General features: G+C 42.9%; 1 protein-coding gene across 1 annotated transcript in view; it reads left to right on the top strand.

Moving 5' to 3' along the window:
- LOC135544044 (relaxin receptor 2-like) overlaps positions 1-12,618 on the top strand; it is a 234,767-nt gene that overhangs the window by 26,044 nt on the left and 196,105 nt on the right. The window contains exon 2 of the mRNA XM_064971403.1: positions 10,755-10,904. Coding sequence (XP_064827475.1) covers positions 10,755-10,904 — 150 coding nt within the window. The remainder of the gene's footprint in view (positions 1-10,754; positions 10,905-12,618) is intronic.

Here is a 12,618-nt window from a genome sequence, read left to right as displayed (position 1 = left end):
TATGTGTGATCTTGTATATTTTAAGGATCTGGCTTTTGAACCTCATGTGGCCTTATTTTCCACATTGTCAATCACCAACTCAATAGACCTGTTCTAATTATCCATAAGACACTACGATATGTGTAAGCATTTTTTAGGTAGGGTTCTTTACTGCTGTGATGGTTGTGAGGAACAGTCCTGTTCTTTCCCTCTCCACAATCTTTTCCTTTATGCCATGAAATGCTACACTGTTATTGTGTTCCTGTAATTTTACGGTATACTACAGCCTACCAGGGGTGGGCGAATCCAGTCCTTGGGGGTCTGATTGGTGTCACACTTTCCCCCCAACCCTAGCAAACACACCTGATATAAACTAATGTCATTCTCAACTGAAGATCTTGATTAGTTGATTATTGGAGTCAGGTGTGTTAGTTGGGGCAAAAGTGTGACACCAACCAGGCCTCCGAGGACTAGAGTTACCCACACCTTGCACTCTAATGGTTGCAGTAAAATTACGGTAAACAACAACAAGTTGCAGAATTTTGTGTATTTGTGCCAACCATCAGTTTAAGTGGTTGATGATTATGTTGTCGAAGGTTGAGCACCTTTTTAAACTGTCAGTTCTGTAATCTTTGTAAAGAGCATGTGGCATTAAATTAAAGCGCTTCACTGTTAAGAGGTTACTGTTCATTTCACAGTAACTTAATGGTTGTTAGTTGCCTGGAAGTAGCTGTGAATTTTGCATTACCTAACTAGCTGTCAGTAAGAAATTGTGAAATTCACTGTAACTAAATAGTCAGTAACTGTTAGTAACTTACTGTACTTTCACTGAACTTTACTGATTACAAAAATAAACATTAGTTGACAACTACTAAGCATTCTTTGTGGTGTGCACACTTGGACTCAGTCCTCAGCTGCCTTCAACATCTGGGTTGACAGCAAACTGACCTTCCTGTTATACAATCAGGTCAGTGATCGTGACAGAGATCAGCCACTGTAAGTTTGTTCAAATTTTACAGTGAGTGCATGCAGCAAGCTGACAGTAAGTTATTGAAAAATAAACATGAACTTCCTGGTGACCAATTGCCATTAAGTTATTGGAAAATACACAGTAACCTCATGACATTGCATCTCTTGATTGTCACAAGCTCTTACAAATGAGGTGTTCAGCCTTGATCAACATAACGATAAAACCACTTAAACTGGTAGAACACTTCCACTAACGGTTGGCACAAATATCATATTTTAGACCATGCCTCCAAATATGCTAATGAATCCCCACCAGCACATTGCCCCACCTACATTTCAAAGATTATTGTACCTTATATTGAACATATTGACTCGAAAATGTACCATTATACTTAATTTTGCGCACATGTACCCTTAAAGGTACTGAGCAGTACCATGTATGTACTTAGTGTGTGTGTCATAAGCGAATCTGAAGTGTATAACTATAGAACCTGTCATTGGTTCTGCTTTCAACCAGAGGATTCTTCATGAGAGAGGTGTTACATACAGAACCCAATTGGGTCCCCCTACAGGGACAAAAAAAATAAAGCAGTGTTCCTTGGGAGAGGGTTACATTTTTTTTGAAGGGTTCTACATGACACCCAAAAACGTTCCACCATAGGAACAAATGACAGAATGTCTATTGGTTCTAATCTTTTATCTATCTCTTTCATACCCACAGAACTGGTGACGTACCAGGAAAGTCAGGTTGCTGGCAACCAAGAGGTTGTGAGTTCAAATCCCAATTGATGTTCCCTCCCAAGTAATCACAATACAGCAGCGTACTGTCCCATACAGAATAGCTTAATCCAGCTTGAAAAGTACAGAAACGTTTTGCTTATATACTGTATTTTCACTGAAAATGTTTAACAGTGTAATGAAGAACCCTCTGTTTCTGTCAGTGTAGCGAAGGCATGGTATCAAGAACAAGATAAAACTAGATGAAACAAGCCACCAACAATTCCCCACTTGGCAGCTTCTTGTCATTGTTCTATTTGACTGTCCAGAAACATATCAACGCACAGCTTCCAGATCCATTGATGCACGTGCTTCATTTCGGTGACGTTGTCAGCCAACAAATGGGGTTATTCAAAGAACCAATATAAAAAGGTTCTCTACGTACCTAAAAAGGGTTCCCCCTACAGTGACAAAATGAAGAACCCTTTTTTGGTTCCAATTTGGACCTTTTTTGGTACGAAATATAACTATAGAACCTTTCTTGGTACTAAATATAACTTTATAACCTTTTTTTGGTACCAACTATAACCTTTTTGTGAAAGTGTACAGTTGGGGGCATTCAAGTAAACCTAATAATTGTAATGCAAATAAAACATTGTTATTGCAATATAAACACAGTTGGCTCAAAGTAGATATAACTGCACCACCAGAGGCATATTGCAGAAATGTATTTCATTACATTGGGTTATATTGTTACATGATTGCTAAGAAACTTGGCGTCACCCTGGGTTTCTCACATTAACGATGCACTTTCATTGCTACAGCAGAGGCATTTTGAAAAAGGGACTTTTTGATACCCAGAACTGCAAATTGTTCAATTTGAGTGAGCCATCCCTGGAGGATAATAAAATAAGACATTGAAGGGAACACCTACGGACTAAACTGGCTTCTTACTGTCTTTGTCCCAAATGACCCATAGTGCACTAGGGCTCTAGTAGTGCACTATATAGGGGAATATGGTTCCATTTGGGACGACGATAACCAAGTCATTAATATTTATCAATTAACGTATGTTGGTTTTGCTCTGCTTGTCTGTCTGTCTGTCTGTCTGTCTGTCTGTCTGTCTGTCTGTCTGTCTGTGCTTTATAAGGAGTATACAACCCTGGCAACATTTGAGGAATTTGTTTGAATATGATCCCCCACTTTCTCTCTTTCTCCCTCTCGATTTATTTTGTCTTAATCTCTATTTCTGTCCTCCCTCTCTTCTTCTCCCTCTCCCTCACTTCTCCTCCCTCTCCCTCTTCTCCTCCCTCTACCTCTCTTCTCCTCCTGCTCTTCACCACCCTCTCACCTCTTCTCCTCCCTCGATCTCTCTCCTCTTCCTGCTCTTCTCCACCCTCTCCCTCTTCTCCTCCCTCTCCCTCTTCTCCGCCCTCTACCTCTTCTCCTCCTGCTCTTCTCCACCCTCTCCCTCTCTTATCCTCCCTCTCCCTCTTCTCCTCCCTCTACCTCTCTTCTCCTCCTGCTCTTCTCCACCCTCTACCTCTCTTCTCCTCCCTCTCCCTCTTCTCTCCCCTCTACCTCTCGTCTCCTCCTGCTCTTCTCCACCCTCTCCCTCTCTTCTCCTCCCTCCCGCTCTCTCCCATCCTCTCCTTTCAGTAGGTGAACTGAGGCTAATTTAATGATGACCGAGTGGGAGGAGACGACTGTGGGAGGACACACACAGATTATAGTTGTCCTTGTTCAGTTGTCCTTGTTCAGTTGTCCTTATTCAGTTGTTCTTGTTCATTCTGATCAATGATTCTACTGCTTGGGATGAACAAGATAGAAGCGAGTTAGAAGGAATTAGAGGATGAATGAGATAGAGGGAGAACTGATCGTGTAAAAATAGGTTAATAACATAAATTTAGATAGGTTAAAGGGATGGAGAGATGAGAAGAGAAGGAGAGAGGTTAAAGAAATGAAGAGATGGAGCGAAGGAGAGGGGTTCATGGGATGGAGAGATGGAGAGGAGAGAGGGGAATGGAATGGAGACATGGAAAGATGAGGAGATAAGGAGAGAGGTTAACCTCTCTGGGATATATGGGACGCTAGCGTCTACGCTCTACTGATAATATGCATATCTTATCTCCTGGGGATGAGTAGCAGGCAGTTGAATTTGGGCATGCATTTTATCCGGATGTGAAAATACTGGCCCCTGTCACCAAGATGTCAAAGGGATGAAAAGATGAGGAGAGAAAGAGAAAGGTTAAAGGGATGGAGAGATGGAGAGAAGGAGAGAGGTTAATGGGATAGAGAGATGGAAAGATGAGGAGAGAAGGAGAGAGGTTAATGGGATGGAGAGGTGGAGAGGAGAGAGGTTAATGGGATGGAGAGGTGGAGAGAAGGAGAGAGGTTAATGGGATGGAGAGATGGAGAGAAGGAGAGAGGTTAATGGGATAGAGAGATGGAAAGATGAGGAGAGAAAGAGAGGTTAAAGGGATGGAGAGATGGAGAGAGGTTAATGGGATGGAGAGATGGAGAGATGGAGAGAGGTTAATGGGATGGAGAGATGGAGAGAGGTTAATGGGATGGAGAGATGGAGAGAGGTTAATGGGATGGAGAGATGGAAAGATGAGGAGAGAAAGAGAGAGGTTAAAGGGATGGAGAGATGGAGAGAGGTTAATGGGATGGAGAGATGGAGAGAGGTTAATGGGATGGAGAGATGGAAAGATGAGGAGAGAAAGAGAGAGGTTAAAGGGATGGAGAGATGGAGAGAGGTTAATGGGATGGAGAGATGGAGAGAGGTTAATGGGATGGAGAGATGGAGAGAGGTTAATGGGATGGAGAGATGGAGGGATGGAGAGAGGTTAATGGGATGGAGAGATGGAGAGAGGTTAATGGGATGGAGAGATGGAGAGAGGTTAATGGGATGGAGAGATGGAAAGATGAGGAGAGAAAGAGAGAGGTTAAAGGGATGGAGAGATGGAGAGAGGTTAATGGGATGGAGAGATGGAGAGATGGAGAGAGGTTAATGGGGTGGAGAGATGGAGAGAAGGAGAGAGGATAATGGGATAGAGAGATGGAAAGATGAGGAGAGAAAGAGAGAGGTTAAATGGATGGAGAGATGGAGAGAATGAGAGAGAGTAATGGGATGGAGAGATGGAGAGAAGGAGAGAGGTTAATGGGATGGAGAGAAGGAGAGAGGTTAATGGGATGGAGAGACGGAAAGATGAGGAGAGAAGTAAAGAGGTTAAACGGATGGAGAGATGGAGAGATGAGGGGAGAAGGAGAGATGAAGAGAAGGAGAGAGGTTAAAGAGATGAAGAGATGGAGAGAGGTTAATGGGATGGAGAGATGAGCAGAGAAGGAGAGACGGAGACAAGAGGAAAGAAGGAGAGAGATAAAAGGGATGTCAAGATGGAGAGAGGAGAGATATAAAAGGTATGGAGAGATGAGGAGAGAAGAAGAGAAGTAAAAGGGATGGATAGATGAGGAGAGAAGGTGAGGGTAGTACGTACCTTTTCCCTGCAGTCAACTGACCAAATCGCCCTCTAGTGGCCTCATGGGTGGAATGGTGTTTCTTTGTCAAATGTTATTGTTACAGTTCAGTCTTCTGTGATGTATATACAGTTGAAGTCGGAAGTTTACATACATGTTCGCCAAATACATTTAATTGAATTTGGTGCTCTGCATTTTCCCTGGCTTTTGGCCAGGTGGGACACTAGCGTGGGTGGCGATAAGGCTTAAGAGGGCGTGGACGATGCTGAATGGGTGTAGACAAAGAAGAGCTCTCAAGTAGGTTTACCAAAACATTCGAGGACCATTTTCTCAAAAGTGGGGGTAGAAGCCCCATCAGGTTAACGGCAGTTTATGATATACCATTTTGTAGCTCTGAGTCTGTACTTTTATCCAATGTAAAAAAACTTTAACATTTGAGAGAGAGAGAGAGAGAGAGAGAGAAAGAGAGATAGAGAGAGAAAGAGAAAGAGAGAGAGAGAAAGAGAGAGAGCATGAGAGAGAAAGAGCAAGAGAAAGAGAGAGAGAGAGAGTGAGAGAAAGAGCAAGAGAGAGAGAGAAAGAGAGAGAGAGAAAGAGAGAGAGTAAGAGAGAGAGAGAGAGAGAGAGAGAGAGATTTCTAAAGGACGTGATCACAGGCTGAGCAACGAGAGCTATGATTCAGATTCCTATGTTTTTCCACGTCTCTCCAACCGTCAAATTTCCAAGTTGCTCCAAAGGTCAAATTTTGAGGTGTTTTGGACAGGGTGTCCAAAACACCTCGAAATTTGACCTTTGGAGCAACTTGGTAATTTGACGGTTGGAGAGACGTAGACAAACATAGGAATCTGAATCATAAGCTCTTGTTGCTACAACGCTAGGGCAATTACTACAACCGTTAGCGCTATTACTACAACCAGGGTGGGTTGCTCTGTTTCTGTCACTGTTGTCTTGCTGCTGGATTAGGCATTCATTCCGAATGGTTACACTTTAACATTTACGTTTTTGGATATGGTTAAAACATGAGATAGGTACTCGTTTTTTTGTTTTGTTTATTTGCTATTTACTGAAATTGAACAAGCAACACCCGGAGGCGGAGTTGACGATTTACGTCCATCCACCTCCCCCATCAGCAACGCCCTAGCGTTGTAATAATAGCGCTAATGGTTGTAGTAATAGCCCTAGCGTTGTAATAATAGCGCTAATGGTTGTAGTAATAGCCCTAGCGTTGTAATAATAGCGCTAACGGTTGTAATAATAGCCCTAGCGTTGTAGTAATAGTGCTAACGGTTGTAGTAATAGCCCTAGCGTTGTAGTAAAAGCGCTAACGGTTGTAGTAATAGCCCTAGCGTTGTAGTAATAGCGCTAACGGTTGTAGTAATAGCGCTAACGGTTGTAGGAATAGCGCTAACAGTTGTAGTAATTGCCCTAGCGTTGTAGTAATAGCGCTAACGGTTGTAGTAATAGCCCTAGCGTTGTAGTAATAGCGCTAACGGTTGTAGTAATTGCCCTAGCGTTGTAGTAATAGCGCTAACGGTTGTAGTAATAGCGCTAACAGTTGTAGTAATTGCCCTAGCGTTGTAGTAATAGCGCTAACGGTTGTAGTAATAGCCCTAGCGTTGTCGTAATAGCACTAACGGTTGTAGTAATAGCCCTAGCGTTGTCGTAATAGCGCTAACGGTTGTAGTAATAGCCCTAGCGTTGTCGTAATAGCGGTAACGGTTGTAGTAATAGCGCTAACGGTTGTAGTAATAGCCCTAGCGTTGTCGTAATAGCGCTAACGTTTGTAGTAATAGCGCTAACGGTTGTAGTAATAGCCCTAGCGTTGTCGTAATAGCGCTAACGGTTGTAGTAATAGCCCTAGCGTTGTCGTAATAGCGCTAACGGTTGTAATAATAGCCCTAGCGTTGTAGTAATAGTGCTAACGGTTGTAGTAATAGCCCTAGCGTTGTAGTAAAAGCGCTAACGGTTGTAGTAATAGCCCTAGCGTTGTAGTAATAGCGCTAACGGTTGTAGTAATAGCGCTAACGGTTGTAGTAATAGCGCTAACAGTTGTAGTAATTGCCCTAGCGTTGTAGTAATAGCGCTAACGGTTGTAGTAATAGCCCTAGCGTTGTAGTAATAGCGCTAACGGTTGTAGTAATTGCCCTAGCGTTGTAGTAATAGCGCTAACGGTTGTAGTAATAGCGCTAACAGTTGTAGTAATTGCCCTAGCGTTGTAGTAATAGCGCTAACGGTTGTAGTAATAGCCCTAGCGTTGTCGTAATAGCACTAACGGTTGTAGTAATAGCCCTAGCGTTGTCGTAATAGCGCTAACGGTTGTAGTAATAGCCCTAGCGTTGTCGTAATAGCGGTAACGGTTGTAGTAATAGCACTAACGGTTGTAGTAATAGCCCTAGCGTTGTCGTAATAGCGCTAACGTTTGTAGTAATAGCGCTAACGGTTGTAGTAATAGCCCTAGCGTTGTCGTAATAGCGCTAACGGTTGTAGTAATAGCCCTAGCGTTGTCGTAATAGCGCTAACGGTTGTAGTAATAGCGCTAACGGTTGTAGTAATAGCGCTAATGGTTGTCGTAATAGCGCTAACGGTTGTAGTAATAGCGCTAACGGTTGTCGTAATAGCGCTAACGGTTGTAGTAAAAGCGCTAACGGTTGCTCCTAGTGTCCGGTTTTGAAAGGATGTCCTGACATCCTGGGTACCTGGACAGGTGTGGGATTTCGAGGTGGATCTGGAGCGACCTGGCTGGGATGAGCGTGCAGTTGAATACCTTTATCAGAATAATAAAGCTATGACGCCCTAGATGAGAAAGACGTTTGACGTTTGCCTATTGCAAGTAAAATTGTCCAGAGTGCTAACATAAGGAAATTATTTCGCTAAACCGTCATAATACGCTATAATCACCCACACAGATTATCTCAATTGCACCCATCATTCCCTCCCTCCCTCCCTTCCCTCCCACCCTCCCTCTTTAGTCATCAGTAGAGTGGCAGGATCACACTGTTCTGTTGACAGGAGGTTATGAGGATGGAGAAGAGTGTGTGTGTGTGTGTGTGTGTGTGTGTGTGTGTGTGTGTGTGTGTGTGTGTGTGTGTGTGTGTGTGTGTGTGTGTGTGTGTGTGTGTGTGTGTGTGTGTGTGTGTGTGTGTGTGTGTGTGTGTGTGTGTGTGTGTGTGTGTGTGTGTGTGTGTGTGTCATACAGCCAACATCTCCTCGTCTTAACCAGTCCTGCCAGAACAGGACTCCCCTCCGTTTTGGACGGTTATGGTCAGGAACCCATTTAGCACGATTCTGTACCTCTCTTGGCATGAATAATTATTTTCACTTTTTTGCAATGTAAAAATTTGAATAAAAGCAATCAGAGTTAATTCAAGTAGACTCCTGTGTAATTCTCTTGACTGCCCCTTAAAATATGTAATGTGAAAAGTGCCTGATATTCTATGAATGAATACATGTTATGCTGGCTTGGGTTCGTGGTTTGGGCAACATTGTAGCCTATATAGACCAACGCGTGGCCATTGCTGTGGTGAGAGAGAGAGAAGCGTGCCTGTATCTTTCACAGAACTGGAATGGGATTCGCTGTCTGTTCAGAAATAAATGAAATAATTCAGAATGCTACGCCGGGAGTATTACTATAATTTAGCCACAGACAATCGATAGTTTCTCAATATTTCAAAATCAATCGCGGGAAAACAAAGGTTGTAAAAAAAATGGATTCTGCTGAAGACAATACTAATCTGCCTGTAGGATACCAAGTAATCAACTTTCAAAATATAACTAAAATATATACTAGTTTGGCACGAGCGTATCGAGCCATTGCAGGTGAGAGAACTGAGAATCAATGGGAGAATCAGTGATACTGAACATCTTTTTAGGACTTCGTCCTCATATTGTATAATATGTGTGTCTCCACACACCTAGGCCTGGACTATTGATGGATTGAAGACAAGGTCGTGTTTATTGATCTCAGATTCTCCGTTTGTCCGTGTCAAAGTAGCCCTAGTCTGTCACTTCGATCATTTTTGAGGTATTAAAAAATATTATTCTAAAATCTCCAGGTTAGCCGAGTGGGGTGGCAGGGTAGCCTAGTGGTTAGAGCGTTGGACTAGTAACCGGAAGGTTGCGAGTTCCAACCCCAGAGCTGACAAGGTACAAATCTGTCATTCTGCCCCTGAACAGGCAGTTAACCCACTGTTCACAGGCCGTCATTGAAAATAAGAATTTGTTCTTAACTGACTTGCCTGGTTAAATAAAGGAAAAATAAAAAATCGACATTTATGTAGAATTGCATGAAATACATTTATAGAAGACACTTTTTTTCCAAACCCATGACAGCAGAAAATGTTCCCCCATTTGTGAAACTTCTGCAAGTGCCTCTACTCTACTGCTCTATGCCAGTGTGCAAAACGATGATAAAGCTTGGTCCTCAGTGCCAGTTTCCTCTGGGCCAGTTTCCCTTTATTATAAAGTTGATTAATTTTCATGCGTTCCGATTCCTCAGAGCCCCCCACTTCTCCGGTAATACAGAGCCCCCACTTCTCCTGTACCACAGAGCCCCCACTTCTCCGGTAATACAGAGCCCCCACTTCTCCGGTAATACAGAGCCCCCACTTCTCCGGTAATACAGAGCCCCCACTTCTCCGGTACCACAGAGCCCCCCACTTCTCCGGTAATACAGAGCCCCCACTTCTCCGGTAATACAGAGCCCCCACTTCTCCTGTACCACAGAGCCCCCACTTCTCCGGTAATACAGAGCCCCCACTTCTCCGGTACCACAGAGCCCCCACTTCTCCGGTAATACAGAGCCCCCACTTCTCCGGTACCTCAGAGCCCCCAATTCTCTTGTCCCTCAGAGCCCCCCACTTCTCCGGTACCTCAGAGGCCCCCACTTCTCCGGTAATAAAGAGCCCCCACTTCTCCGGTACCTCAGAGCCCCCACTTCTCCGGTACCTCAGAGCCCCCACTTCTCCGGTAATACAGAGCCCCCACTTCTCCGGTAATACAGAGCCCCCACTTCTCCGGTACCACAGAGCCCCCACTTCTCCGGTAATACAGAGCCCCCCACTTCTCCGGTACCTCAGAGGCCCCCACTTCTCCGGTAATACAGAGCCCCCACTTCTCCGGTACCTCCGAGCCCCCCAATTCTCTTGTCCCTCAGAGCCCCCCACTTCTCCAGTACCTCAGAGCCCCCCACTTCTCCAGCTCACTTTTTGTTCTGGCACCTCCCGATTTACAAATTAAGCCTTGGTCTTATCAAGGCTCTCATGAAGCCAGAGCCCGGTTGAGAGTGGGGAGGTTGGGAGCTGAGAGTACAAAGCCACTAGAGGTTTTCATTATTATGATTATTATTTGATTACACCTTCAGCTGTTTTTTGTAATAGGTAATTTATAGCACTGCTGTTGAATGGGAATGGACAAAGGGACTATGGATACAGTAGGCTGTAATAAGGAGTTAGTGGTTTGTGCGTCAGCAGTAGTTTGTTGGAGTGAAAGTAGCTTTCTTTCTTTCTTCCTTTTTTTTAGTCTATTCATTTCTTTAAATGTGCTAAAAATGTCACTCTCTATCTCCTCTCTCCCCCCATCCTTCCCCTCATCTTCCTATCTCCTCCCTCCAGCTGCAGCAATGGTGTCCAGCAGGGTGTCAGTAGAGAGCAGTTGTCCCCTGGGCCAGTTTCCCTGTGGTAATGTGACAGTGTGTCTACACCAGGCTCTACAGTGTAATGGACATAGAGACTGTCCCAATGGAGCCGACGAGGACAACTGTGGTGAGAGAGTATTGTATGACTACTGCCTTTCTGAGACCCAGAAATCACCCCAGATCCAGAAATGCATTGCCTCTGTCACATGTTACATTGCTTTCAGAAAGTATTCATATCCCTTGACTTATTCCAAATGTTGCTGTGTTACAGCCTGAATTCAACATGGATTAAATGTATTTATTTTCTCACCCATCTACAAACAATAGCCCATAATGACATCACAATACCCCATAATGACATCATAATACCCCATAATGACATCACAATACCCCATAATGACATCACAATACCCCATAATTAAATATGTATGATTTGCTTTTGTTGCTGTTGTGAAAATGAATTGAAAATGAAGTACAGAAGTATCTAATTTACATAAGTATTCACACCCCTGAGTCAATACTTTGTAGAAGCACCTTTGGCAGCAATTACAGCTGGACTGTAAAAATATAAAGGCTCAGAACACCATGATTGTGTTGTGAAACCAGGACAAGTAATGCACCTAAGCTGAGATCTGGTGTTTGGAGGTTGTTTTGAATGGAAACCCAATATGTTCTAATACACACAAAGTTTTTTAAAGAGAATAGAAGTACTCTGAAACACCCAAAATGGTTAATTCAATCTAAATGTTGGTGTTTTTTAAATAAGTGTTGTGAAAAAAAAAATGTTTTGGAGGGTATCAGTGCATGTATAAAACAGCATCAAAACACTTAAATAATGATTTGGCATACTGTCACTCATTGATCTGATGTCACTGAGCACAACGGTAGACATGTTACTCAGTAAGATGTTCCAAGAACCAGTCACATTGAAACTACAAGAGGACAACATGCTTGCTTCAAGCACAATTCAAAGGATAGCTCTATTATTGCCTCCTCTAATTACCCTCATTTCAGCAGTGGTGTAAATGACTTAAATGTAAATGTAATGTAATGTGTAAAGCCCTTAAGTAAAAATACTTGAACTTACTACTTAAGTAGTTTTTTGGGGTATTTGTACTTTAATTTACTATTGATATTTTTCACAACTTTTACTTTTACTCCACTACATTCCTAAAGAAAATGATGTACTTTTTACTCAATACATTTTCCTTGACACCCAAAAGTACTGGTTACGTTTAGAATGCTTAGCAGGACAGGAAAATGATCTAATTCACGCACTTATCAAGAGAACATCCCCGGGTCATCCCTACTGCCTCTGATCTGGCAGACTCACTAAACACAAATGTAAATGATGTCTGAGTGTTGAACTGTGCACCTGGCTAGCCGTAAAAAAAAAAAAACATGTCATCTGAGGGACACCTAGTCACTTGTACAACTGAATGCATCTTCCACATTTAACCCAACCCCTCTGAATCAAAGAGGTGAAGGGGACTGCATTAATTAACATCCACAGCACATGGAGAACAGTGGATTAACTGCCTTGCTCAGAGACAGAACAACAGAATGTAACCTTGCCGGCTAGGGGATTTGATCCAGCAACCTTTCGGTTACCTACCTGCCGCCTGGTTTGCTTAATGTAAGGAATATTAAATGATTTATACTTTTACTATTGATACTTAAGTACAGTTAAACTAAATACTTTTAGACTTTTACTCAAGTAGTATTTTACTGGGTAACTTTCACTTTTACTTGAGTCATTTTCTTTTAAGGTATCTTTACTTTTACTCAAGTATGAAAATTGAGTTGAAATGATTTGTAAATCACACAGACTGGACAATTCA

Source organism: Oncorhynchus masou, chromosome 8 (genome assembly GCF_036934945.1).
Source record: "Oncorhynchus masou masou isolate Uvic2021 chromosome 8, UVic_Omas_1.1, whole genome shotgun sequence".
Taxonomy (NCBI): domain Eukaryota; kingdom Metazoa; phylum Chordata; class Actinopteri; order Salmoniformes; family Salmonidae; genus Oncorhynchus; species Oncorhynchus masou.
This window is presented reverse-complemented; position numbering and strand designations above follow the sequence as displayed.